Genomic DNA, 26,289 nt, shown 5'->3' on the forward strand with positions numbered 1-26,289 from the left:
GACAGAGGGAGGAAATATTATAATTCGGTCCTTAAGGTGGATAAACTCACCTGTTGGGCAATGGAGTCTTGTCTTGCCAAATATAGCAACTTGCTAAGAACATCATTGTTGCTGGATAAAATGATGGATCATAGTCAAGATTCCTAAAGTCAAGAAAAAAAAAACGTTTTATTTATACCTTTTAAAAGCATAACCGTTTTATTTATAAGGCTTACTAGCATAACCTGTTTACTCGCAGTAGACCTTACTAAAACCTTTAAAAAAAATGAAAAAAAAATGCTAGATCTGATCTGAGTTTTACACCAGTGAGTGGGTTTTTAAGATATGGAGACAAATATACCATAATAAATGTTAAAGCAGCTTAGGTCTAATTGTTGTCACAAGTAATACATAAAAAAGCCGAAAAACAGGGGGCAGCTATAGTTTTATGACCTTCACGTTTTCCATTATAACAGAAAAAAACTACAAAAACTTTAAGTGTTACAGATAGTAAAACATAATGTTATATACTTATATACTCAAGGATAAACTTTAAGTGTTATTACTTAAATTTTAAGTGTTGTCAATAACGTCTTGTTCTATTTCTTGTAGCCTTGATTTTTTTAGATTTTCATTTAGGATCAAGTATTTGGAAGCTCAACTTTTTGACATCTGGGTAGTCCAGATTATAAAAATTACTTTTCAGATTATAAAAGGTTGATTTTCAAAGTATTTGTACTGGCGGCAGCAAAGAAAAAAATGTTTAGTGACAATTCAAAAAATAAATAAATTTGAAGTTAAATGAAAAACAGTTCTGTTTTCAGCAGTCCTGTGTTCACTATGTAGTTCCATCACGCCTCTATAGAAGAAGAAGAAGTAAAGCATAAGAAAAAAACAAAATTTAGTGAAAATTGAAAGAATACGATATTATTATAGGTCAAGGAGAAAACAGTTCTGTTTTCTGCAGTCCTGTATTTATATTGCAGTTCTGCGACGTGTCTGTAGAAATAGAAGAAGACAAAGAATGAGAAACAAAGGGGTAAAAATTCTTAGAACACGATATGCCTGCAGTTCAATGAAAACCAGCTCTGTTTTCTGCAGTCCTGTGTTCACTATGTAGTTCCATCACGCCTCTATAGAAGAAAAAGAAGTAAAGCATAAGAAAAAACAAAATTTAGTGAAAATTCAAAGAATACGATATTATTATAGGTCAAGGAGAAAACAGTTCTGTTTTTTGAAGTCCTGTATTTATATTGCAGTTCTGCGAGGTGTCTGTAGAAATCGAAGAAGACAAAGAATGAGAAACAAAGGGGTAAAAATTCTTAGAACACGATATGCCTGCAGTTCAATGAAAACCAGCTCTGTTTTCTGCAGTCCTGTGTTAATTTTGCAGCTCCATCACGTGTCAATAGAAGAAGAAGAAGAAGCAAAGAATGAGAAAAAAATAGTGAAAATTCTTAGAATACGATATTATTGCGGTAAAATGAAAAAACAGTTCCGTTTTCTGCAGTCCTGTATTTATTTTGCAGTTCTGCGACGTGTCTGTAGAAAAAGAAGAAGTAAAGAATATGAAAAAAGGAGTGAAAATTCTTAGAAAACGATATTATTGCAGTTCAATGAAAAAACAGTTATGTTTTCTGCAGTCCTAAAATAGTGAAAATTCTTAGAATACGATATTATTGCGGTTCAATGAAAAAACAGTTCCGTTTTCTGCAGTCCTGTATTTATTTTGCAGTTCTGTGACGTGTCTGTAGAAAAAGAAGAAGCAAAGAATATGAAAAAAAGGAGTGAAAATTCTTAGAACACGATATTATTGCAGTTCAATGAAAAAACGGTTTTGTTTTCTGCAGTCCTGGGTTTATTTTGCTGTTTCTATAGTAGAAACAGCAGAGAATAAGAACAAAAATTATCTGAAATTCGAAGAATATAATGACTTTACGGGTCAATGACATAGGCAGAGCAGCAGAGATAATTTAGAAGGTGTTGTATTACAAGACATTAATTTTGCAGGGGAACAAAAAAAAATCAGACAAAATAAAGAAAAAAAAAAAAAACGCTTCGGTTTCTCTGACAAACCACTACTCGAAAGAAAGACGAATTTTAGAGGTATTGTAGATGCGGCAAAAAAAAAATTGGTTTAAAAGGAGCTAATTGTTAACTATTTCTTTGAACGAAGAAAGATGATATAAGCAGATTTTGGAGAAAGACAAAAACTTCTAACCGTCTTGAAAACCAGAGCGGATACAGAAATACAGACTGAACAAAGCGATAGCACTTGATGAGTTTAAGAGTAGAGCTCACGAATCTCATTTGAATAAATAGATGAATGGTTTATTTCAAAACATCGGCTCAAATAAGCCAAATTTACCAAAATAGCCCAAAAAGCCAAATAGCTCCAATAGTTGCGTTCTCATCGGACAAACATAGGGATTCAAAATAGCTAAAACAAAATTCATACTGTACACAAGTCAGTCTAATACTCAGGTAAAATAATTAGGAAAAAAGAAAAAGAGACGTATGATTATTTCTTACCATTCCTCACTTTTATTTCAACTACCTTTCCTTATTAATACCTTTTCTACTTTTCTTCTAATGATTATTTCTTACTTCTACAATCTGCGTGTGTGGTGCCGCCGGACGAACGAGGGTACAAATTCCCCAAGGGCAAGTCAGAAAGAGATACCAAATACGCCAGTTTTTGTTACTCGTTGTTGCATTTAGCTCTTGTTACTATGTCTAATTTAGAGCCAGTAAAAAGAACGTAAAACCTGATTGCTTCTTTGTAAGAATTTGTAAGCAAGTAGCACTCCAGTGCTACCGTATTAAAAACTGTACTTCAGATGTATTAGTTTATTTTTGTCATGAACAGCCCCGCTTCTTTTTACCCGTTGCTGAAACACCCTATTCCTTCAGGGCAAGTCAGAAAGAGAAGCCAAACCCACCATTTTTGTTACCCGTTGTTGCATTTACTTCTTGTTACTATGTCTAATTTTTAGCCAGTAAAAAGAACGTAAAACCAGATTGTTTATTTTTTTAAGTGAATTTTTTAAGCAAGTAGCACTCCCGTAATTCCGTACTAAAAACAGTATTTCAGATATATTAGTTTGTTTTTATGATGTAAAAATCCCGCCTTTTTTTTACCCGTTGTTGCATTTATTCCACGTTGCTATGTCAAAGTTTCAGCCAGTACAAAGAACGAAAAATTTTTTGAGTCACAACGTTTAAGCAAATCATCTGTTTCTCTATAACTAGAACTTACCTTGGTTTATATTTCCACCAATGCATTAAGACAGGCGTATTCAAACAACAGGATATGAACCAGAGAAGGCCAATAGTAGTCTGAAAATTGATCATTTTACGATCTTCCGATATAGTCTCACCGACATGCTCCGCACCAGCGATCCTTTCAACTCGAAGAACTTTATAAGTCACTCCCTTCACACGATTTTGAAGTAAGGACTGGTACGCCTTAAACATCTAAAAAAAAGAAAAGTATAAGAAAATCGAGTGTATGTTCTCATTTTAGTTCCAAGTGATTCGGGACAACGAGATTGTTAACAAATACATACGCTATGACGTCCTATACTCTAGTCCATCATACTCTATGACGTCAAATACTTCTTCATATTCAAGAGTCTTTCTCTATACTTGACATTCTTTACTTTATACATGATACTCTCTTATCCTTTATACTCTATCTACTCCATATTATTTCTTCTTCTCTCTCTATACTTGTCTCTCCCTGTCAACAGTCTCTCTCTATACTTGAAATTCTTTACTTTATACTTGATACTCTGTTATCCTTTATTCTCTATCTACTCCATATTATTTCTTCCTCTCTCTCTATACTTGTCTCTCCCTGTCAACAGTCTCTCTCTATACTTGACATTCTTTACTTTATACTTGATACACTCTTATCCTTTATACTCTATCTACTCCATATTATTTCTTCCTCTCTCTCTATACTTGTCTCTCCCTGTCAACAGTCTCTCTTTTTACTTGATATTTTTTACTTTAGACTTGATACTCTGTTATCCTTTATACTCTATCTACTCCATACTATTTCTTCTTCTCTCTCTATATTTATCTCTCCCTATCAAAGGTCTCTCTCTATACTTGATATTCTTTACTTTATGCTTGATATTCTGTTATCCTTTATACTCTATCTACTCCATATTATTTCTTCCTCTCTCTCTATATTTATCTCTCCCTATCAAAGGTATACTCTACCTACTCCATATTATTTCTTCTTCTCTCTCTATACTTGTCTCTCCCTGTCAACAGTCTCTCTCTATACTTGACATTCTTTACTTTATACTTGATACTCTGTTATCCTTTGTTCTCTATCTACTCCATATTATTTCTTCCTCTCTCTCTATAATTGTCTCTCCCTGTCAACAGTCTCTCTCTATACTTGACATTCTTTACTTTATACTTGATACACTCTTATCCTTTATACTCTATCTGCTCCATATTATTTCTTCCTCTGTCTCTATACTTGTCTCTCCCTGTCAACAGTCTCTCTTTATACTTGACATTCTTTACTTTAGACTTAATACTTTGTTATCCTTTATACTCTATCTACTCCATACTATTTCTTCTTCTCTCTCTATATTTATTTCTCCCTATCAAAGGTCTCTCTCTATACTTGATATTCTTTACTTTATACTTGATACTCTGTTATCCTTTATACGCTATCTACTCTATATTATTTCTTCTTCTTGTTTAATTGTTTAGAGACAGTATTGCATAATCTCCATACAATCCTAGGCACTAAATACATACAGTGCTGACTGAAGTCATGTGTTTTCAAGCAGAGATCAATCCGGCTGAACCACCAAAGGGTTTCTGCTCTATGCTCTATTAACAAGGTTGGTCACATGGTGATTGGAACATTTTAGAGTTTCAATTAATCAATCAATCAATATTTATTAATTCAAATTAAAAATATAAAAAAAAACAATATTATGCATCAACAGAGAGCAGAGCTCGTAAGGCTGGGGCAGTAAAAATTCATAAAAAAAAACACAACGTCTCGTCATACTAATAATTCCAAACAGAAAAAAAAACTAAGACAAAAAAAACATATAAGGTAGGATATCATAGAGGAAGCCACCCCAGCGTGAGAACACCACAGCAAAATACATACTAAAATCTATTATTAATCAATCCTGACAACCAGGCAAAGAAGTATTTTTGAAATATGTTTTTTCAAAGAAAACCGATTTGTGAAACTTTGGGACATTTCTACTAAGTTAAGTTTATTTACAATATGAGGAATCTGGTATCTGATTGAGAATCTAGCTCTTTCCGATTTGTTTGGCGGAAGGCGATACTTCTTGGAGCGGATGCAGTGAGCCGGAGAAGTGGGAGTCCCAATTATACCCAAATCATGGAAATAATTTGCTGAGGATTGGATATCATAATACCACATTGCTGTATGCACGTCCTTCAATTGTTTGAGATTAAGTATATCAGAAAAATATATAAAGTTTGGGTTTCTGAAAGATTTTTAAGTCTCACAAGGCGATGAACAAAAGCACCCAGAATTCTAATTGCCTTATTTTGAATTATCTGAAGAGGTTGCAGATGGACCATAAATGTGTTGAGATAAACTATGGGGCAATAATTAAGATATGATTCAATTATTGCCCCATAGTTTATCTCAACACACAAACTATGGGGCAATAATGTGTTGAATAATGAGTTGATTTTCATTATTTTCGGTGACAAAGAAAGAATGATTTCAGGTGCTAAAATTCAACAAAAATACAGAATAGAACGAATATGGCAACAACAGCAGACTATACAGTAAGCAAAAATTTCAAGCAAAACAGTAAACTGAAGTCTGAACATTCTTCTTAGATAAATAGTACTACAAAGACATACAACTCAAAACAATATTTTCAAATTTCATTTTATTTATTACCAGTAAGATTAAAGCGATGTTTAAGTATCTGAATCAAGGAACCGAGGGCTTCTTTTGCACCTCAGACGAGCACCAATAGTACGTTAGGTCAGTCCTGATATACTTGGTGACCTGTATTTAAATTTAATTTTAAACACTCCATTCCCATAAAATTAATATTCCAATAAAATTAATTTTAACACTCCATTCCCAATTTTAGTAAAAACGAAAGGGAAAATATCAAAAACCGATAAAACTTGAAATAATACGGCGAAAAAAAGAGAAAACTTTTGAAAATAGTAATAAAAAACGCCCGAATAATTTGGCCTCGTAACAGAAGCCTTTGTCAGTGGCGAAAATAAAGAAAAAAAATCTAGAGAATAGTTTTTAAAAAATACCCCCAAATTTGGTTTCTTATTCAATATTTTGCCTTTCATGTTTATTTTCTTTTTTACAAATTTTAAGTTTATTTAAAGGGCAAATAAGACGTGAACTGTTGCATCAGGTATTTACGCAGGGTCTTGTTTTGTAGAAGTTGATATTTAAGGGCTGGGCACAAATTCCAAAAATAACTGTTGGAGTATACTACAAACAAGGCCGTATCCAGGGGGAGGGATAAGGGGTTTCAACCCCCCCCCCTGAAATTTTTTTACGACTCGTACAAACGTAACAAAAATTAACATAAACAAATTTTTGATGCGTTTTTAAAGTGTATTGTTTACGCCTCCGCCCACGAAAAAAATCACTAACGTGGATAAACAAATTTACCAACTTTTTGATGCATTTTTTCTCATAATTGTAACTAGATTTGCTGTACATTTACTTTGTCTTTTATTTTTTTTATGAAATGAATTGATTGAATGTAAATTCCCGAGGAGAAGAATAGTTTCCCTAAAAATAACCATGAAATGCTTTTGGATTTCGGCACATGCCTTACACTGCTAAGGTCTAACACCTGTGAAAATCTTTTCAACCATATCATACCTTATGCCCTACTAGTAAAGTTTTAATGATTCGGTTTACAGCCTGAGTAACACTTCGTCTATCCCCGCAGTCTCCAGACAACCAGGAACCAGGACAACCAGAGTCCTGGTTGAACTTCGTTGAAGTAAGGATGCTAGGGATGTTTTAAAAAAAGCTTTTAAAAAGAAACATTATTAGTTTTAATTCTCACATTTTAATGTAAGTTTAGTTATCTATATATATATAAAAATAAGTCGTCTGTCCGTTACGCCAGATTATATCTTCTATATATATAAAAAAAAAAAAACTAGAATGTAAAAACTGGAAATTGCATAAATATTTCGAAATATTTTTACAATAGATTAAAGTAATTCGAAAAAAGAAAAATGGTAAAAAATTAAAAATAAAACTAAAAAGAAAAAACGTAAAAAAATAAAAAAGATAAAAAACTAAAAAAAAACTAAAAAAAGCTAAAAAACTAAAAAAAGAAAAAACTAAAAAAAAACTGGGAATTGCACAAATATTTCAATATATTTTGACAATAGATTAAAGTAATTCGAAAACCTTAAAACAGATACCCCAAATTTTGAGGTTTAATATAAATTGTTGGAGCTTTAGCATGCTTGGCACGTAAAGATTTTTCCAAGTGTCAATGTTAGAATGAACATTGACAAATTGAAGAAAACAAATCAATAAAAAGAAGAAACTAAAAAAAAGAAAAAACTAAAAAAGAAAAAAACTAAAGAAGAAACTGTATCTATATATATATAAATCCATATATATAAAAATAAGTTGTATGTCTTTTATGTCTGTTACACTATGTCTGTTACGTCAGATTATATCTTATCTATATATAAAAATAAGTTGTATGTATTTTTGTATTGAGGGTTTGCATATGACGTCTGAAAAATAAAGAAGAAAAAGAAAACTGAAAAAAGAAAAATGGTAAAAAACTAAAAAAAAACTAAAAAGAAAAACTAAAAAATAAAAAAAAAATAAAAAAGAAAAAACTTAAAAAGAAAAAATGTAAAAAAAAATAAAAAAAATAAAAAGGTAAAAAACTAAAAAGAAAAAAAACTAAAAAAAGCTAAACAACTAAAAAAAGAAAAAACTAAAAAAACAGGGAGTTGCACAAATATTTCAATATATTTTGACAAAAGATTAAGGTAATTCAAAAACATTAAAACAGATACCCAAAATCTTGAGGTTTATTATAAATTGTTGGAGCTTTAGCTTGCTTGGCAAGTAAAGATTTTTCCAAGTGTCAATGTTAGAATGAACATTGACAAATTGAAGAAAACAAATCAATAAAAAGAAGAAACTTAAAAAAGAAAAACTAAAAAAGAAAAAAACTAAGAAAAGAAAAAACTAAAAAAGAAAAAAAAAACTGAAATGAAACTGTATCTATATATCTATATAAATGACGACCGGGACACTCAAAGAGAAATTACAGACTGGGATACCGGGACACAAATGACGACCGGGACACAGGGAATATAAATGACGACCTGGACACAGGGACATAACTACAACGGGGACGCCGGGGGCACAGGGGGATATATAAATGACGACGGGGACACAGGGAATGTTCAATTAGCAATCACCATCAACAAAGCTCAAGGGCAATCGTTAGAAAAATGCGGTATAGATATGAATACGGATTGTTTTCCCATGGACAATTATTATGTTGCATGTTCAAAAGTTGGTAAACCTGACAATCTATTTATATGGACAGACAATAGGACAACAAAGAATGTTGTATATTCGCAGGTTTTACGTAGTTAAATATATATATATATACATATATATATATATATATATATATATATATATATATATATATATATATATATATATATATATATATATATATATATATATATAAATAAGTTGTCTGTGTGTCGAGTGACGTCATGTTTGTGTGTCGACTGACGTCATGTTTGTCGACTGACGAAATTACAGACCGGGACATCGGGACGCAAATGACGACCGGGACATAGAGAATATAAATGACGACCGGGACACTCAAAGAGAAAGCGACCGGGACACAAGGAATGTTCGATTAGCAATCACCATCAACAAAGCACCGGGACACAAATGACGACCGGGACACAGGGGATATAAATGACGACCGGGACACTCAAAGAGAAATTACAGACCGGGACACCGGAACACAAATGACGACCGGGACAAAAATGACGACCGGGACACCAGGACACAGGGAATATAAATGACGACCGGGACACTCAAAGAGAAATTACAGACTGGGACACCGGGACACAGGGAAACAACAACAACGGGGACACCGGGGGCACAGGGGGATATATAAATGACGACGGGGACACAGGGAATGTTCGATTAGCAATCACCATAAACAAAGCTCAAGGGCAATCATTAGAATAATGATGTATAGATCTGAATACAGATTATTTTTCCCATAGACAATTATATGTTTCATGTTTAAGAGTCGGTAAACCTGACAATCTATTTATATACACAGACAATGGGACAGCCAAGAATGTTGTATATTCGCAAGTTTTACGTAGCTAAAAATATATGTATATATATATATCTATATTCACCGGTGGGACACAGGGACATAACTACAATGGCGCGTAACTAATATGGCACGTGACGAATTACGCGCGCGGGGGGGCTTGGGGGCGGGGGGGGGTGGCGAAACACCCCCACCAACTAGGTGTTGGGGTGGCGCAAAGCGCCACCCCAACAGCTAGTATATACATATTTTCTCTCTCGTTCTCGTATTGTGCCGAAGACGGCCCTTAGACATAGGGCCGAAGTATTCACAGAATTGATTTCCACTGTCTTGAAAAGATTTTCCCTATTGTTTCTACTTTGTATTTGTTAGATTATATAGCTAGTTATATAGCTAATACTAGTATCTTTTTTTTAGGAAGTCTTGGGTTGTATTGAAAATTTAGGGTTGGTTCTAGTCAGGCATGTTAAGAGGGGTGCGTTAGATGGGGCTCATATTTTGAAAAAGGGGGCCTAATTTGATGCAGAAATTGGAAACACGTCCATTCAATAAATTGATTTTGTTGTATTATACTTTTCTGGTTTTTTTTTCAGTCGTCTGGAACCTTGGATATTTAGTAAGTATCTTAATGTCGTGTTCTTTTATTTCTTATCATTTAATTATTTTTTATTTTTTTACAACTACAATAGGTGGTTATCAAATCCAAATTTTAAAGAACTATTAGAATCAGTCAACTTCATAAAGAGTAAAGGACCTTCAATTACTTACCTATTTTTTTCCTCCGGTCACTTCACAAGGATAGGATGGTCGTAGAAACTGGGATGGGACTAATTGGATTAGAAAACGAAGGTCTCCAATGAATGGTTAAAGATGATTGAAGGGCAATCAGTACACTTATTGCGTGTTTTCCGCCCATAGAAATCCCAGTCACAACCCACGGAATCAGATCGAAACTTTTTACATTTTTTTTCGAGTAATCATTTTTTTCCGAATAATCGTAAGGTCTTAAAAGAATGCTCCCGAAGAGGAAATGACCTACACTGACCAAGACTGCATGGGAAATAAATCATGCAAATTTTTAATCTCAACAAACAGGTTCTATTGAATAAAACCGGTGGCGATGTTTGGATTTGCTGTCTGATTGGCTTGGAACTTTTCATGGAATCAAATACTGGGCCAAGGGGACCTCAGATTTTTGTCGACTTTTCTTTTGTAGGCATACTTTCTTGTGCGTTCCGGTGCATAAGATATGTACTTTTTTTCCGAAGGTAAACAAAAGGTAATTAAACATAAAATGGAAATAATTAATCTTGTAGATTAATAATCTTGTAAATAGCTCCAGTATATTTGAGTGATGCATACTTACGTAAGGCGTTTCTTTTGTAGACTTACTCTCTTGTGTATCCCGCGCATAAAATATTCTGGAGAAAACACTCCTTTTTTTTAAAACAAATTACAAAAAAAACATACAAACGAAAACAAAAGGTAGTCAAACATAAAATGTTTATAAAGTATAACAATACCCTAGAATCTTGAAAAAAAAATATGTTGTATAAGAAATAGAAGGGAGAACAAACTGTGTGTTGTTCTAGTATAGTTCTAAGGCAGATTCTCTAGCGTTTTCGAGCGTTTTCGATAATATAGGTATGTACCATATATTTGTATTTCCAAGACAGTGAAAAAATTCTTAAAAGTGACATTTCTAAGAAACAGTTTGTAAGCAGCGTTTCTAAAGATTTCGTCATGGATCTCAATCGATAAGAGTTAAATCTGATCAAAAAGAATTTACTTTTTTTCCAAAAACAATTGGTAGAAATTCATGAGAATTCAAAGCCTTACAGCTTCGATTTGAGATAGAATTGCACAGAAACGCTGCTTTAAAACTTTTTTCTTTCTCTTTTTAGAAATATAAATCCGCATTTCTTGGAAATATCCAACTTAAATCAAAACGCAAAGACAAGAAATTTAAGGGATTTAAACCGATTCCTGTTAGAGCAAAGGCTTTTTTAAAACAATTTTTTGCCCTGGTTGGTTGAAATTCTTAAAAAGTTCTAGGCCTGACAACTTCAAATTTAGCGAGGTATTTCCTATTACCAACATTCTCATCAGAAACTAGTAACAAATGTACTTAAAAAAAACCTCACTTATACTGATGTGTTACGATAGCTCAACAAAGGGTGAAAAATTTTGAATTGAGGTGCAAAAAATTTAATAAAAAATATGGCTTAAACACTATTTATCTTTGCCCTCCTCCTCCCCTCCGTGAAAAAACTACTCCGTCTCCCCTTCAAAACAAAATTCTTCCGTATATGCCTGCCTCTTACGACGATGGATAGGGGGGGGGGGGGTACTCGCAAGGTCAATATTTAAATTTCAACTTCTAGAAAAGGAGTGTACTATCACCTTACCTTAACAAAATGAAAAATAAAGCCACAATACAAAGCCAATGTACCACACCCTCCGTATGCCATTGCAATAAGTACTCCTGACACAACAAAAGGAAATTTTGAAACGGCATCAAAAGCAAAATCAACAATCATCTCGCTTGGTACAGCCTTCCGAACAAGAAGCCTAAAAAGGTTCAATAACAAAATTAATTCAAATATTCATTAATAACAAGCAAAAGTGTAAAAGCTAATACTGAATTAACTACTGACGACACATGGAGGGCGGTGACAGAGAAGGTGGCGAGACAGAATATGGAGGTGGTGAGAAAAGAGCGACTTTTTCTGACAGTAGCTAAGATTCTAAAGTCCTGAGTCTGAAAGTAAAATATGTGTGTAAAAAAAAATATTCTCATATACTAGTACAAATAAATATACCTAAAGAAACAGCTTTTTATGGGGATTCAAAATATACAGAATTTACTTTACCCACCAAAAGTTAAGAACCTCACGAAATTTGCCTGATTTTCAAAAATGGGGAAACATCCCAAGGATCTTGGATGAGCGGTCTTGATGAAAATTATACTATCAAATTTAGCATATCGGAGATCCAAATTGCAAAGGTTTCAAGTCCGTCTCAACATAAATTCAAGATTTTATAATATTTTTACCGAGAGGGATGGTCATGTGCGTATTGGTTTATTTATTTCTGCTTTTAGAGGAGACTGTACTGAGCCAATGGCCCTAGAATATCGAAAGAGGGCACACTTGAACAAATATTAGAACTTCTAATGGTCTTTTTAACAAGCAAGACATTGAACTATAGCAGAGTGGCATTCTTTGCTATTTCGCGACGTAAAACAACAGTTTAAAACCAAACAGCTAAAATACTATCACGTGAAAACTCAGAGAAAGTCAATCGTTTTACAATTATCTGAAAACTAGGTATTAAGCCACTCAGTTTCAGAGTCCATTAAATTAAAAAAAGAACTTGTTCAATGAAATCAATGAACGATGCTAAAACTCAAAACAGATATTATTCCGTATATAGGGGGGAGGGGGGCTAAAGTTTGATTTTTTGCGGTCAATGTTCCTATTACCTGAACAATTGTTTTGGGTCATGAAACTATTGTTAATAGATCCATTTTGACTTTTTGAACATCTTTTCTCTCTTGCAAAACTACCGCAAACTCACCGTTATCTCGATAATATCGAACAAGCGAAAAAAAAAAATCAGCACAACAATCAAGATTACTAAAAAAAAAAAAAAAGCAACATAGAATGAATGTGGACTGACATTTTAATATATATACTGATATGAATTTCCTGAAAGTCTTGATAATATCAATTTATTAAATTTACAAAGACAAACAATTTACATCTATTTTGTTTTCAGTAAAGCGCAAATTATGTTCTGGTGTTTAGAAGGCAAGGGGACATCAGCCTCAGTCCTCTTAGTTTCTGCTCATTTTGAGTTTGATTCGGTTATTTATTGTATTTTCTCTTCGCTTTGGGTTTCATTTATTTCTTTATTGTAATTTGTGGCAGTTTTAAGGTTGAAAAATTATTTGGCTTTATTTCTGCTCATCTTTAGTTTAATGTTGCCCTTTAATTTTCTTCGAGAAATTTCTTTTGCTGAAAAAAATTCTGAAAATTAATTTTTGTTCGTTTTTAAATGACATAATCTTTTTCTTTGGTTAAGAAAAGCATATTTTAACCCTTTCCGGTTTTTCTCTATTAAGAATTTAGATTTTGACTTACTGTTTCTATGCTAGGTAAGCTTTTTCAACATTTTTTAATAATTTACGTCGTTTTGAAAAACAGGACACAAGTACATTTCGATTTATTTTCACACCTCAACTTTCCCTGAAAAAAAAAACAACTTAATACCCCATTATGTTCCGAAGACATCATATCTATGCTGTTTTGACAACCTGGATGCACTTACACTCTATTTATTTAGTTCAAAAGTAAGAGTAGAAGTAGTGGCTGTAGTCGCCCCAAAGTTTCAACTTAATAGCCCAGTCAGGTGAAAGGGGGGCCGGTTGCCCTCCAATCACTTTTGACTCGCAAAAAGGGTACCAGAACTCCCAATTTCGAATCAAATGAACCCCTTCCAAAGTTTTCACGATAACTACTTCCATAGTGAAATAGTGAAAAGTATTCCATAGTGCCTTAGTGAAAAGAAAACAAGGAAAATAAAAGTAATAAATATTATGCCCACTTTGCTCTTTCTTATACGATAATAGCGTTATTGAGCAGGAGCAGGTTGTTTCACAGGGTTGTGTGTTTTGTGTAAAAAAGACTACGCTACTGAACTTTGCAGATATTATCCTGAGTCCAAGCCGATCGTTCTCTCTAGCCGAGGAATTTTTTTCCGACTATAAAATACATATTTTAAGAGTCTTTCATTTATTTTAAATTTCATTTTTATTAGTTATAATTTCAATAATTTCATAATTTTATAATTTATACAATAAATATAGCATAGGAAATTTTACACTGGGATTCAAATCATCATCAGAATCTGAATACATTCCTATTTGAAAAACAAAATAAATACTATATTAACAGTTTAAAGAAAAAACTTGTAGTCCAGTATAATTGGGTTCCCATTGGAATGAGTGATAATTATCGGGAAACTCGTACACACCTCAAAACACACGCGTGTACAACACTTGTTCTAAAAATTGTCTCCAGTATAATCCATTGATTATATTATTAATAAATATATAATTTAATAATTATAATTTCAATTAGTCTTTCATTTTTATTTTAAGGTCTTTCATTTATCGAGAAAAAAGTGAAATACTTGTGAAACATCCAAGTTTTCAACAGCCCTCTACTACTTCTGTACGGCCAGGTAATGAAGTTTGTATTGCTTCCAACACTAATACTTAACTTGAAAAAAATTATTTGAAGTAATAAATAAAAAATCCAGCCTTTTCGACTGAAAGTAAGGATTAGCCTTAAAAATCAAACCGAACAGTCCATATATGAAGGGGTTATCCCATCCTTAATACCTTCACGCTAAAAAACAGATTCTTTGCACTTCAAAAAAAAAAGGATTCCTTATCTAATTAAGGGACCCTTGTGTTTCAGGAGTCGTTCTTAAAAATTGGGAAAAACAGTCAAACTTTAGCGTAAAGAGCAAGGTATTGAGGAATGGGCAACCCCTTCATATAGGGAATAATTTCTGTTCGTTTGGACTTTTAATGTTGCTCATTACTTTCAGTCGAAAAAACTTGTTTTAAGAAAATGTGATTTCAGATCGTTTTGCAAATAATACTGATAAATCTGGCTCACCCTCCATAAAAAATTCCCCTCCCCTCACGGGAAACTCCTCCTTGTTTCTCCAACATAATGGACAATTCCATCCTCAATGAAAATTCTCTTCCCTTCTCCGTAAAATTTCTTGCTGAAGATTCAGACTGAAAAATTCTCCTTACCATATTTTCATTTTTTTAAAAATTCAAGTTCTAAACGTTTCCGATCCCTCAAGACATCACCCCCTTCCGTGAAAATTATTTTTTGGAAATCCAAACACGCAGAAAATTCCCCCCAACATCACCACATACAAAACCGCATACACAAAGACAAAGTAAGATAAATAAAAATAATTTCATAGAGGAATTGTGTCAAATCTTCCCAGTGTAAAATTTCCCCTAGGAAGTTCACTTCCGAGAATTTCCCACCACACAGAAACTTATTCCCATGAAAACCCATCCGAAAAACAAAATCCCCTCCCCCTGAAAAATGTCTGCATATTTCACAATAACAAATACTATAGGTAAACAATGAGCAAATCTTATAACTTATAGACCTATTCGCAGAGGCTGGGGGGGGAGGTTATGCTATCTCTAAAGGTATAATTTTGGACTTTTCAACTATGGTAAACAAATGATTATATCAAAATTCTGATCGGACGATTTTGGTGAAGAAACGGCCATGGGAGGAGGACTAGTTGCCCCCCAATCTTTTTGGTCACATAAAAGGGTACTAGAACTTTTCATTTCCGCTCAATTGAGCCCTCTCCCGATCCTCTAGGCCCATTGATTTAATACGATCACTCCAAGGAAAAACGAAAAGAAAAACAAAAACAAATAAACACGCATCCGTGATCTTTCTTCTGACAAAAACTACAAAATTCCACATTTTTGCAGATAGGAGTTTGAAACTTCTGCAAAAGGGTTCTCGGATACGCCAAATCTGATAGTGCAATTTTCATTAAGATTCTTTGACATTTAGGGGGTGTTTCTCCCCTTTTTTCAAAATCAGGCAAATTTTTTCAGGCTCGTAGCCTTGTATGGGTAACACTAAGCCTAAAGAATCTTATATATTTGAAGTTAACATAAACAGAAAGAGAGTGTTTTTTTTTGTCACTTTCACAAAACGACTTTTATTTTATTCAACAAACCTTTGTACATATTTATACCAAAAAATTATCCTATACTACTGAACATGGAATTAAATTACAAGGTTTTTTTTTTAATATTTAACACAGACACTCATCTTCAGCAGAATTTTTTTTGTAACTATTCCAAATATTTGTGACATCACTTATGAAAACGTTTGAAGCACGTGTGAAAAACTTGTTTCCAAAATTAAAACGCTAAACGAATTTCCCTCTAAGTCGTGACCTATCTAGATCGTTTTTTTTTTACACCGAAAAATGGTACTATGCCAATTCTCATAAAAATTATAACGTCATTTCCGAAAATAAATTTACAAATAAATAATGAAAAATACATTTACACAATTATTGCTCTTTTAATATTCGGTTCTTATTCAGCATTTCGATTTGGTTCTTATTCAGCATTTCGCACAAAATGCCAGTTAAGGACTTCTTGCTGGCAATAAATTGTAACTTATTTTCTATTTTTACTTTTTGCCTGTTATCTCCCTTATTGCCCAACCCACCGAAAGCATGGTTGCCACCTGTACCACGAAAGTGCGACTTTAGAATTATTTTAGCACTATTACAGTCAATTTTCGGGACTATAGCACTGAAAATCGCTGTGCAGCACACAAATTTGGGCAACTGTAGCACTTTAAGAACTGACTGTGGTGGCAACCCTGATCGGAAGGGGAGAAAAGAACTGCCCGCTAATATTATTACTTTACCACTAATATTTATCAAAATATTAGCAACCATTCCTGAGTTAGCTTCAAATTGTATTTTTTCCTCACTTGACAGGCTACTTTTTTGCAAAAAACGCTTTTAAATTTTCGGTTAGAATTCGCTCTTTACCAGGTTGCGGTGGACACCACAACAATGATCAGCATTGAATGTACCTCTTTAATCCTCCACCTTGGAAAAAAAATTCCAGTAAAAATGTGTTTAAAAATGGAGCAACTACTACTATTACTGCCGTTAGTGAAAGGCAGAATAAACTTGGAATTTCGCGTGATCCGAACACTAGTTTTTACAAGTTATTTTCTTCAAGTGTAATCTATTTATACAAAATATTTTGTTTTAGGTGATTCGCTGAATGTTTTCTTTTTGTTTTTGTCTATATTATGCTATATTTTATCTATTTTTCTTTTTTCTCCCTTTTCTTTATCTATTATTACTCTGTTTGCTAATTTTCTCCTCGAAATTCTTCTGATTCATTCTTCCATAGCTATATAAAACACAACAAATTTATATTATGATAAAAACAAAACTTAATTAAAAACTGGTGCAATTCTTTACGTGTAACTATACAAAAGATAGCAGAAAATATTAAACAAAGAGAGAGACAGAAAGAGAGAACCAAAGGAAGAGAGACAGATAGGTAGAGGGAAAAAAGAGACATGCAGGATTGCAAAAATTTCTTCAACTGCTTTGCAATCTCAGATTTTCTTATCCTTAGCTTCAACAAGTAAAGATGGAATTCGTGTCGGGAATTAAGACTCATTAATTTGCAATAAAACTGAGAAAAAAACAGCCCTCCCAACATCCAAGAGAAAAATCGTGAAATAATAGAGAAAACAATAGAAATTAACACCTAGCGATAACTATAATTTACTATACCCATCGTCCTTTTATGTTTCCGTTTGAAAATGTTTTTGGTTGTTTTCACACAACTAAATTACCTGTACTCTGAGACAATGAACTATCTGTCTTGAACTATTGAGACTCATTAAGAGACGATTAGTTTTTTTTACTATCCTTATTTTCTCATGGCAGAAAAGAGACAACATTAAAATACATAACAACTTACTCTAAGCTTTAATTAGCCAAATAAAAATTTAAGGGTCTTCTTAATAGGATAAAAATCGACGCATTAATTTCGATTAATTTCGACGCATTTAATTATCAAAATTTATTTTAGCTTTTATGACCTTCAAAGCAACATTAATCCATGTAGATTATTCCTTCATAAAATTAAATAACTATTTGAATTTTTTATTAAAGTGAAAGTAAAGAATTATGTTCAAATTATGAACAAAATTTATCGAACAAATTATTCTCGTTCTTTATTCTGAAGTTTATTGAGAAGTCATGAAATTTCTAAGTTCACACTTCACTGGAGAAAAAACATATAAATGACCTTGAAAAAGGTACCTAACAAAGGGCCAATTTTTTCCGAGTGACTTGAAACTTATACCAGCAAGCTTCTGAGATACGGATTCTAGTACACAATGAAAAAAATAATGATAATAATATCAAACAAATACAACTTAGAAACAATAGGGGAATTTTTTCCTTAAGACAGTGGAATTCAATTCAATGAATATTTCGGGCCGTCTTTCATATATATATATATATATATATATATATATATATATATATATATATATATATATATATATATATATATATATATATATATATATATATAAACTTGCGTTAAAATGCAAACATTAAAACTAAAAATGTTTTTAAAAACTCATAAAGCACCTGAGGACCCGGAGTTTTTTTTTTACCTTATTTCTCTTTTTATATACTCTACCAATTTTTTTTTACCACTTCCCCTTTCCATCTGTTTTTGCCTGATAAAATATTTTCATATAGTCCTAAATACCAAAATTTGACTTTTCTTAGGGAAAACTAGAGTGCGTGATTTCAACAAAAATTCAAGAATGCATACATTGCATAAGCGGCGCTTTTTGCGCAACTTTTACTTATACTATTACCGTACACCAAGTGAGTTAACTTATGTTTCATATAAAATATAATGTAATTGCTGCCGGATATGTTACAAATAATTGAATTTTCTCTCTAGGTCTTCACAAATATAATAGTGATACTACGTCCCTTGGAGTTCTTATCTATATGATAACACATCTAGTTGATGTGAAGTAGCACATCAACCAGTGTTGCCAAACGGTAATACTATACTATCTTTGGTACAGTTTAGAGGTCCTGGTACAATGCGGTAGATTTTGAACTTTTCAGGAACGCTAATGATAAGCTGTTCTCAAAGGGAGGATTAGCAAAGGTAGATGAACAGAGATGGGGCTTAGATCTCCTGAAAAATTGTGAGCCTCTAGAGTTATACATTTTATTGCAGTGTTTTAACTGATAAAAGACAGTTGCTGATATAAGTTGGAGGATTTTATCTGTGAAGTGGGTGAGGGGCACCCTAAAGATTGCACTGTAGAGACAAATTTTCAGTTCTACGGGAGGATACATTATCAAATTTTGACCCTCATGACACATATATATTTTGCCGACCCTTCCCTTTGAGAACAGCTGAGCAGACAGTTTTCGGCAATATCTTAAAAGCTTAAAATTTCAGATTCAACCTTTAAGCGTGATAGTGCCAATATAATGCAGCCTTTTGTGCTGTGTAAAGAGAGGCAAGTTGAAAATTCAATATTAGCAACCTGCGTGGTGAATCAAAATATTAAATAGATCCTGGGTGTTTTGTTTGATAACTGGCGGAAACAAATATATGTAGCATGCATTTTGTTTTATCAATAATTAATATTAATTAAATTGATCATTATAAATATGAATCAAAGTGTCGGGCCTAATCAGCGAAGCTCTGAGAAAAGGTTAACCAATGCATGTAACTTGAGTTCCCTTCATACGGTGCAACTAATAGGTTACTATGTGGCTTTTTGAATTTTGTATATACAGTCATAATCGCAGCAGCAACAGTAGTACTAATAGTAGTATTCACAGTCACAAGCAGTTGCAGAGATATGTCAAGCAAGTTGCAAGTTATTATTTTTCTTTATGCTTTTTTCACTAGCTGAATATCACCCTGTTTTGGTTTCTTTATTTTTTTATTTTTTTTCCACCGGCTGAAAATCACCAAGGTTTTGATTTCTTAATTATTTTTCTTTATGCTTTTTTCACTAGTTGAAAATCACCCTATTTTGGTTTCTTTATTATTTTTCTTTATGCTTTTTTCACTAGCTGAAAATCACCCTGTTTTGGTTTCTTTATTTTTTTATTTTTTTCCACCGGCTGAAAATCACCAACATTTTGATTTCTTAATTATTTTTTTTTATGCTTTTTTCACTAGCCGAAAATCACCCTGTTTTGGTTTCTTTATTTTTTTTTTCCTACCGGCTGAAAATCACCAACGTTTTGATTTCTTAATTATTTTTCTTTATATTTTTTTCCCAATAGCTGAAAATCACCCTCGTTTTGGTTTTCTAATTGTTTTTTTTTTCAAAGACTGACTTGTTGCTCCCTATTTCCAGTTACAAAAAAAAACTTGTTTTCTTATTGAATTTCTGACCATTTTCAAATCATGCCAAGATATCCCTGTCCTAGTCTCGTGTAAAATTTATCCTAGTATGTTTTCCCCAGAAACTTTCCTCTCGACGGAAAATGTTCACCGTACTAAACAAAAATTGACAAATAAAAAAAGAACTGAATTTATTTTTTTGGCCGAAAGTATAAGGTAGAATTCGGTGTATTTACCGTGCTAAACAGAATCAGCTGCATAAAAATAGAACTGAATCTATTTTTTCCCGCAACAGGTATAAAGTAGAATTTGGTGTAAACACTAAAAGAAATACAGAAAACTGACAACTGTTTTAAGGTTTTTTTTAATACGAACAATTCTTTTGAAAGTCTTGCATCACAGTATTTAACTTAATTTGGGTATTAATATTTCACAATATCCCTTTAATAACTGATTTTGTTTTTAACAGTTTCTCTGTCTATTTTTTTACACTTCCTGAAAACCACCCTCTTTCTGGTTTCTTAGTTGTTGTTTTTTTACACTACCTGAAAATCATGTTCGTTTTGGTTTCTTAATTATTTTTTAAAATATTTTTTTTTTTACCAAGGGCTGAAAATCACCTTCGTTTTTGTGTATGGCTTACTGTTTTTTTTATACATATTTTTTTTCGTATTCATTGTTTCTTATTGAACGTTCTCCTAAACACACCTCTGATGTCTTGATAAAGGAAACGGACAGAAAACGACACTTTTTTCACATATTCAAAAATCCACTTATTTTTAAATCATTCTGGTGCACCCTGTGTAGTAGTCTTAAAGCACCCCAACATGAACTAGCCTTGAGCTATTCCCAGCCCAGATAATGATGCAACAGACTATCCTCCGGAAAAACTGAAGAGGTGTCTCTAAAATACACGTATTTAGTGTTTGCCCCCTCCCCTTACTTGGTAGATAAATCCTCAAATCAGTAGTTGTCCCTAATCAGTATCGCTACAACAAAACGCATTCCAGAGGTATACAATTCTTTCAGTGAGGATTAGCCGCATCCGTCTTCATATATCTTATCACATCCCTATTTTTTTTTGAAATGAGGAAAAATTTTTTTCAAAAATTTTTTCAATTTTTTGAAATGATGTGTCAAAATGAGGAGAGAGGGGTCAACACTGTTTAGAGGGAATTTTTCGAGACAATCCTTATCTTAACGGGAAAAAGCATCCAATGGAAAGAGGACCAGACGCATAAGACAAAATATAGAAAATTTTCACAAACATTGACTGAACAAGAAAGTTGTTTGAAAACTCACCATGCTTCCACTGTTTTCATTAATGTGTCTCAGTACACTGGCATTAGTTATTGAGTCTCTGCAATGATTGTGCAAGATTTTAAGAAATACTATTCATTCTGATAAAGAAAATATAAAGCCATGATCTTCAGAATAAAGAAACCAGTGAAATTAGGCATGAGTGTAATAATTTGAATTTCAATAATTCTTGTCTTCTCGGAAATATTAGTCTGGCAGCTTTCCAGTAGCTACTAATATAGGATAAAAATCCCAACAAACTCACGAACATAAGGGCACGGGTATACGGTATTGAAGCGATAGGTGCCGCAAGGTCCCTCGACCTTTCAAAGCTTCCTTAACAGCACCCTTGCTGATTAACTATAAGATCTTAATACGGTAGGTGTTACAAGATACAGACCCACATGCTTCTCCTAGGGTTACCCATTTCATTGCTGATTACTTACAAGGTAATTTGGAAGTTCATTTTCTTATTCATCAATACTGTCAAGGGAACATTCATGTCTGCAGTATAAGCTAACGATCCATACATCTGGTAATTGTTTTGTTACTAACATCAAGGACGTATTCAGGGTTTGTTCGGGCGAGGGGGGGGGGGGTATGAAAAATGCGCCAACAATCTATTTATATACATTTTTGTTACGTTTTTATGAGGCGGACAACTTTTTTTGGTGGGGAGGGTTAAAACCTTGTACCCCCACCGAGGGATACAGCCTTGAATAAAGCTAATGGTTCTTTCGCATTACGCCATACATACTAGCTTAACTCTAGACTTTACGTTACATTTTACAATTTTGAAGAGTTGATTTCATCCATAGCGTACCACTATTGGTACCAGCCGGCCTCTAGGCCTTAAACTGCTGGGGACAGGTAGCTCAAGTACTCGCACTTCCCACTAACCAAACAGAAGGGAGGAGAAGATGACAAAGAAGGATATACCCTCGTACAAATTCTGGAATTGGAACCTCGTGACGAAAGCATTTTTGGAGGCCTGTTCTCCAACAGGAAGAAGAGGTCGTAACGGATAAGTGAAGTCCTTCGATCAAAGTATGACAAGAAGAAGAAGGCAGTGCCAGTAGAATCAGAATATTTTTAGTAGAAGTGAGATACTTTTTATGGGCTCTCTTATAAAATATGGGCTATGTAACACGCCACCTTTGTACACGACATCTCATGTTATCTTAAACCTAGATGAAATTTAGCCTAATATTACCTAGTTTTAAAAATCTTTATATTTCGTAGGTTATAATATTGATATCTTGAACGCCTTGAAAGTAGTTGTAGTCTAACCTGTCGAATAAAGTCAAAACTATATGCAAATACAGTGCCAATTACGTATCATGCTTTTCAAACTTATATCTACGCTAAAATGCATCCTTCCTAGGTTTTCAAAATGGTGAACTGTAAGAATCTAGTTAAAGGTTTCGGACATGGTAAATTTATTGGAGATTTTAGAGTCTGGATTCGCTGGCCTTTTGGCTCTCTTTTAACAAAAATGTATGCCTTGTAGCACAAAACTGTCTTGTAGCGTTTCAACGAGTTTCACGTTACTGAAGGTTAAGTTACATTACGGAAAAGTCAAAAACAAGACTTCCTGGATGAGTAATGAATTAATTTTAAAAATAATTAATAATTTTTTCCTAGAAAGCCTTTCAAGCTTGATTAGATCTTGTTCCATTCGACATTTTGACTTTCGAATAGATATAATGATTGTGATGATTTTAGACGATGGTTTATACATTTTTACTCTGTCCTAATGTAAAGGGACCTATTTTAGGGCGGTAGGTTATACAAAACGTAACTTGGGCATAAAAATCACGTGCATACTGCAAAAACCAGCTGAGAGTGCTCCGTAAAATTTTTCAATAAAAAAAAGATTAAGATGTTTTCACTTGAAATACATGTGCATAAAACTTTAAAACCACAATCTTAAAACCACGATACAATGTACTTACCTCAAAAGAACGTGATAAGTTATATTTTCAGCGACTATTATGAGAAAATGTAGAATTAATCCTTGAAGGATGTACACGACTAATCCATGATACAATGTATCTTAAAACCATGATACAATGTACTTACCTTAAAAGAAAATGTAGAAAAAAAATCCTAGAAGGATGCACACGACTAATCTATGATCCAATGTGTCTTAAAACCATGATGCAATGTACTTACCTTAAAAGAACGTGATAAGTTACATTTCCAGCGACTATTATGAGAAAATGTAGAACAAATCCTAGAAGGATGCACACGACTAAGCCGCTTCCAATTAAATATGGGAATAACAATAAAAAACCCTGTTCTTTTTCTTCTAGCCGCAATTCATCGTGAGGAATCAAGAAGGACAACTGAAACTTCCATGAAGCAATGAAACTAAAAATAATTGAAATAAAACTTCTGAAAAATTTTGCTATAAATTTTATTAGACATGAGAAATTATTTTAAATATTGTCAAGATATACAAATAAGTAATGAAAGAGACATGTGAAGAGAGAGAGAAAGAGAGAGCGAGAGAGAGAGAGAGAGAGAGAGAGAGAGAGAGAGAGAGGGAGAGAGAGAGAGAAACAGAGAGGGAGAGAGAACGAGACGAAGGGAGAGAGGGGAGAGAGAGAGAAAAAGAGAGGGAGAGAGAAAGAAAGAAATAGAGAGAGAGAGAGAGAGAGAGAGAGGGAAAGACTGAGAAAGAGAGAGAGGGGGGCAGAGGAGAAGTAAAATGCTCTACTTCCTGGATAATGTCTGCATGATTCAAGACTAGAGGCATCTGCATCTATAGCAAAAGTAAAAACTTTAAGTGTACGAATATCATAAAAAAGCTTCGACGAGGTTTCTTTTCCTTAAAAATAGAAGGAATTCCGGTACTACAACTGATAAACAGTAAAGATAGTAAACAAGCTGGACCATATCTTTGAGATTACACCAAATCTGAGCAAACCAAAGACACTTGAAGTGCTGGAATAACATTATGGCAAAATAATTCTAGCTGTCCAGTGTTACCTCTCCTAGCATCTAAACTCAATATCCAAGATCCAAGATGTTTTGAAACAAACATAGATGTTTTGAGAAATCAGTGGGATATTTTTCGCTTATGCCCCCATCTATCCTTTATTGTTTCAATATCTGTGAATAAATTGTACAGTATATTCTAGGCTTAAGATGAATAATACCTTTGACTACACAACCATTCGTTTTTAATTAAAATGAACTGAACATATAATAACGGGGTAAAACTTTTAACTAAGATAGAGAAGGTCGAGAAAAAACGTTCTGATTCTAATTAGTTTAACCTAGGTTATACGTAAGATTTTTCAATAAAAAGATCTTAATTTTAATAGAATGTTTGCCTTTTGTAATTTTTCTAGACTTGTGTTATGTTTGAACCATCATATGGAATTTTTCTTTAAAGACCCCCCCCCCCAAAAATGGTGTTTATCAGATATGGTATAATTCGTATTTTTTGTATAATGTTTACTATTTGCTTGTCAGTAAACCAAAGAAGGGGTTGTACGCGAAGTTTCCTAGTGACGAAACTTACCAGATAAAAGTAAAGCTAGGGAAATGGAAATGCGATTAAATGGAAATGCGATTAAAGGGAAAAGGAAATGCGATTAAATGGAAATGCGATTAAAGGGAAATGGAAATGCGAAATAAGGAGATGTTAAATGGAGCTCATAGAGCTCCATTAGAGCTCTATGAGCTCAATAGAGCTCATAGTTAAATTTCCATGGATCAAGAAGATGAAACTACATGACATAAAAGTAAGACTGTGTTTTGACAGGTCAAGGACATTGAGAAGAAGCAGTTAACATTGACTTATTCCAGTTAAGGATAAAAATAGGGCCCAAATTATTAATATTGAAAGTATTAAAGAGAGATTGGCAGAACAGTTTGAGAATGTGTTAAACCGTGACAAAGCTGTAAGAAATGATACAGGATAGTATAAAATTTATTTTGACAATTTTGAAGTGAAAATTGGCTCAATTTGCAAAAAGGGATTAGAGACGGTACTAAACGGATTAAAAATAACATACCCTCACGTGCTGATACTGAGGTAAGTGAGTTTTTGAAATATGATGGTTGCAAAGTTACGGAAAAACTACCAAAGATCATAAATATGATATTTGAGAAAGCGGAAGTACTGAAAAATTTTAGCAGAACTTAATTAAACCCTTAAATGAGGAAATTTATAAGAGCGATTGGAGTAATTATAGAGATATTTCTACAGGAATTAGATTACTGAACGAGAAAAACAGTGGTGTTTTAGGAAGAAGGAGAGGATGCCTCAACTAAATTTTCACTCCTAGATTAATAACTGAGAAGTGTCTGAATCACCAGACCCATTTAGTCCTCATTTTTATAGATTATAGATTAAGTAGGAGGTGAGGCTAGTGGTTAGTAGCTAACTTCTATAGAGGGTAAAAAGCTCCAAGACTTAACTTCTATAAGAGGTAAAATACTCCTAGACTTAACTTCTATAAAGGGTAAATGCACCCAGTCTTAACTTCTATAGAGGGTAAAATGCTCCTAGACTTAACTTTTATAGAGGTTAAAATACTCCTAGACTCAAATTCTATAGTGAGTAAATACTCCTAGACTCAAATTCTATAGTGAGTAAATGCCCATAGGCTTAAC

General features: G+C 33.2%; 2 protein-coding genes across 2 annotated transcripts in view; one reads left to right on the top strand and one right to left on the bottom strand.

Moving 5' to 3' along the window:
* The window catches only part of LOC136039740 (septin-2-like), a 249,200-nt gene that overhangs the window by 141,221 nt on the left and 81,690 nt on the right, over positions 1–26,289 (top strand). The window lies entirely within an intron of this gene.
* Positions 1–26,289, bottom strand: part of LOC136040417 (GPI inositol-deacylase-like) — a gene marked incomplete in the record, with an annotated part of 65,923 nt that overhangs the window by 542 nt on the left and 39,092 nt on the right. Inside the window, 4 exon segments of the mRNA XM_065724691.1 lie at positions 51–143; positions 3,239–3,456; positions 11,756–11,918; positions 23,836–24,033. Of these exon segments, the coding sequence (XP_065580763.1) occupies positions 51–143; positions 3,239–3,456; positions 11,756–11,918; positions 23,836–24,033 (672 nt within the window).

Source organism: Artemia franciscana, chromosome 20 (genome assembly GCF_032884065.1).
Source record: "Artemia franciscana chromosome 20, ASM3288406v1, whole genome shotgun sequence".
Lineage (NCBI taxonomy): Eukaryota > Metazoa > Arthropoda > Branchiopoda > Anostraca > Artemiidae > Artemia > Artemia franciscana.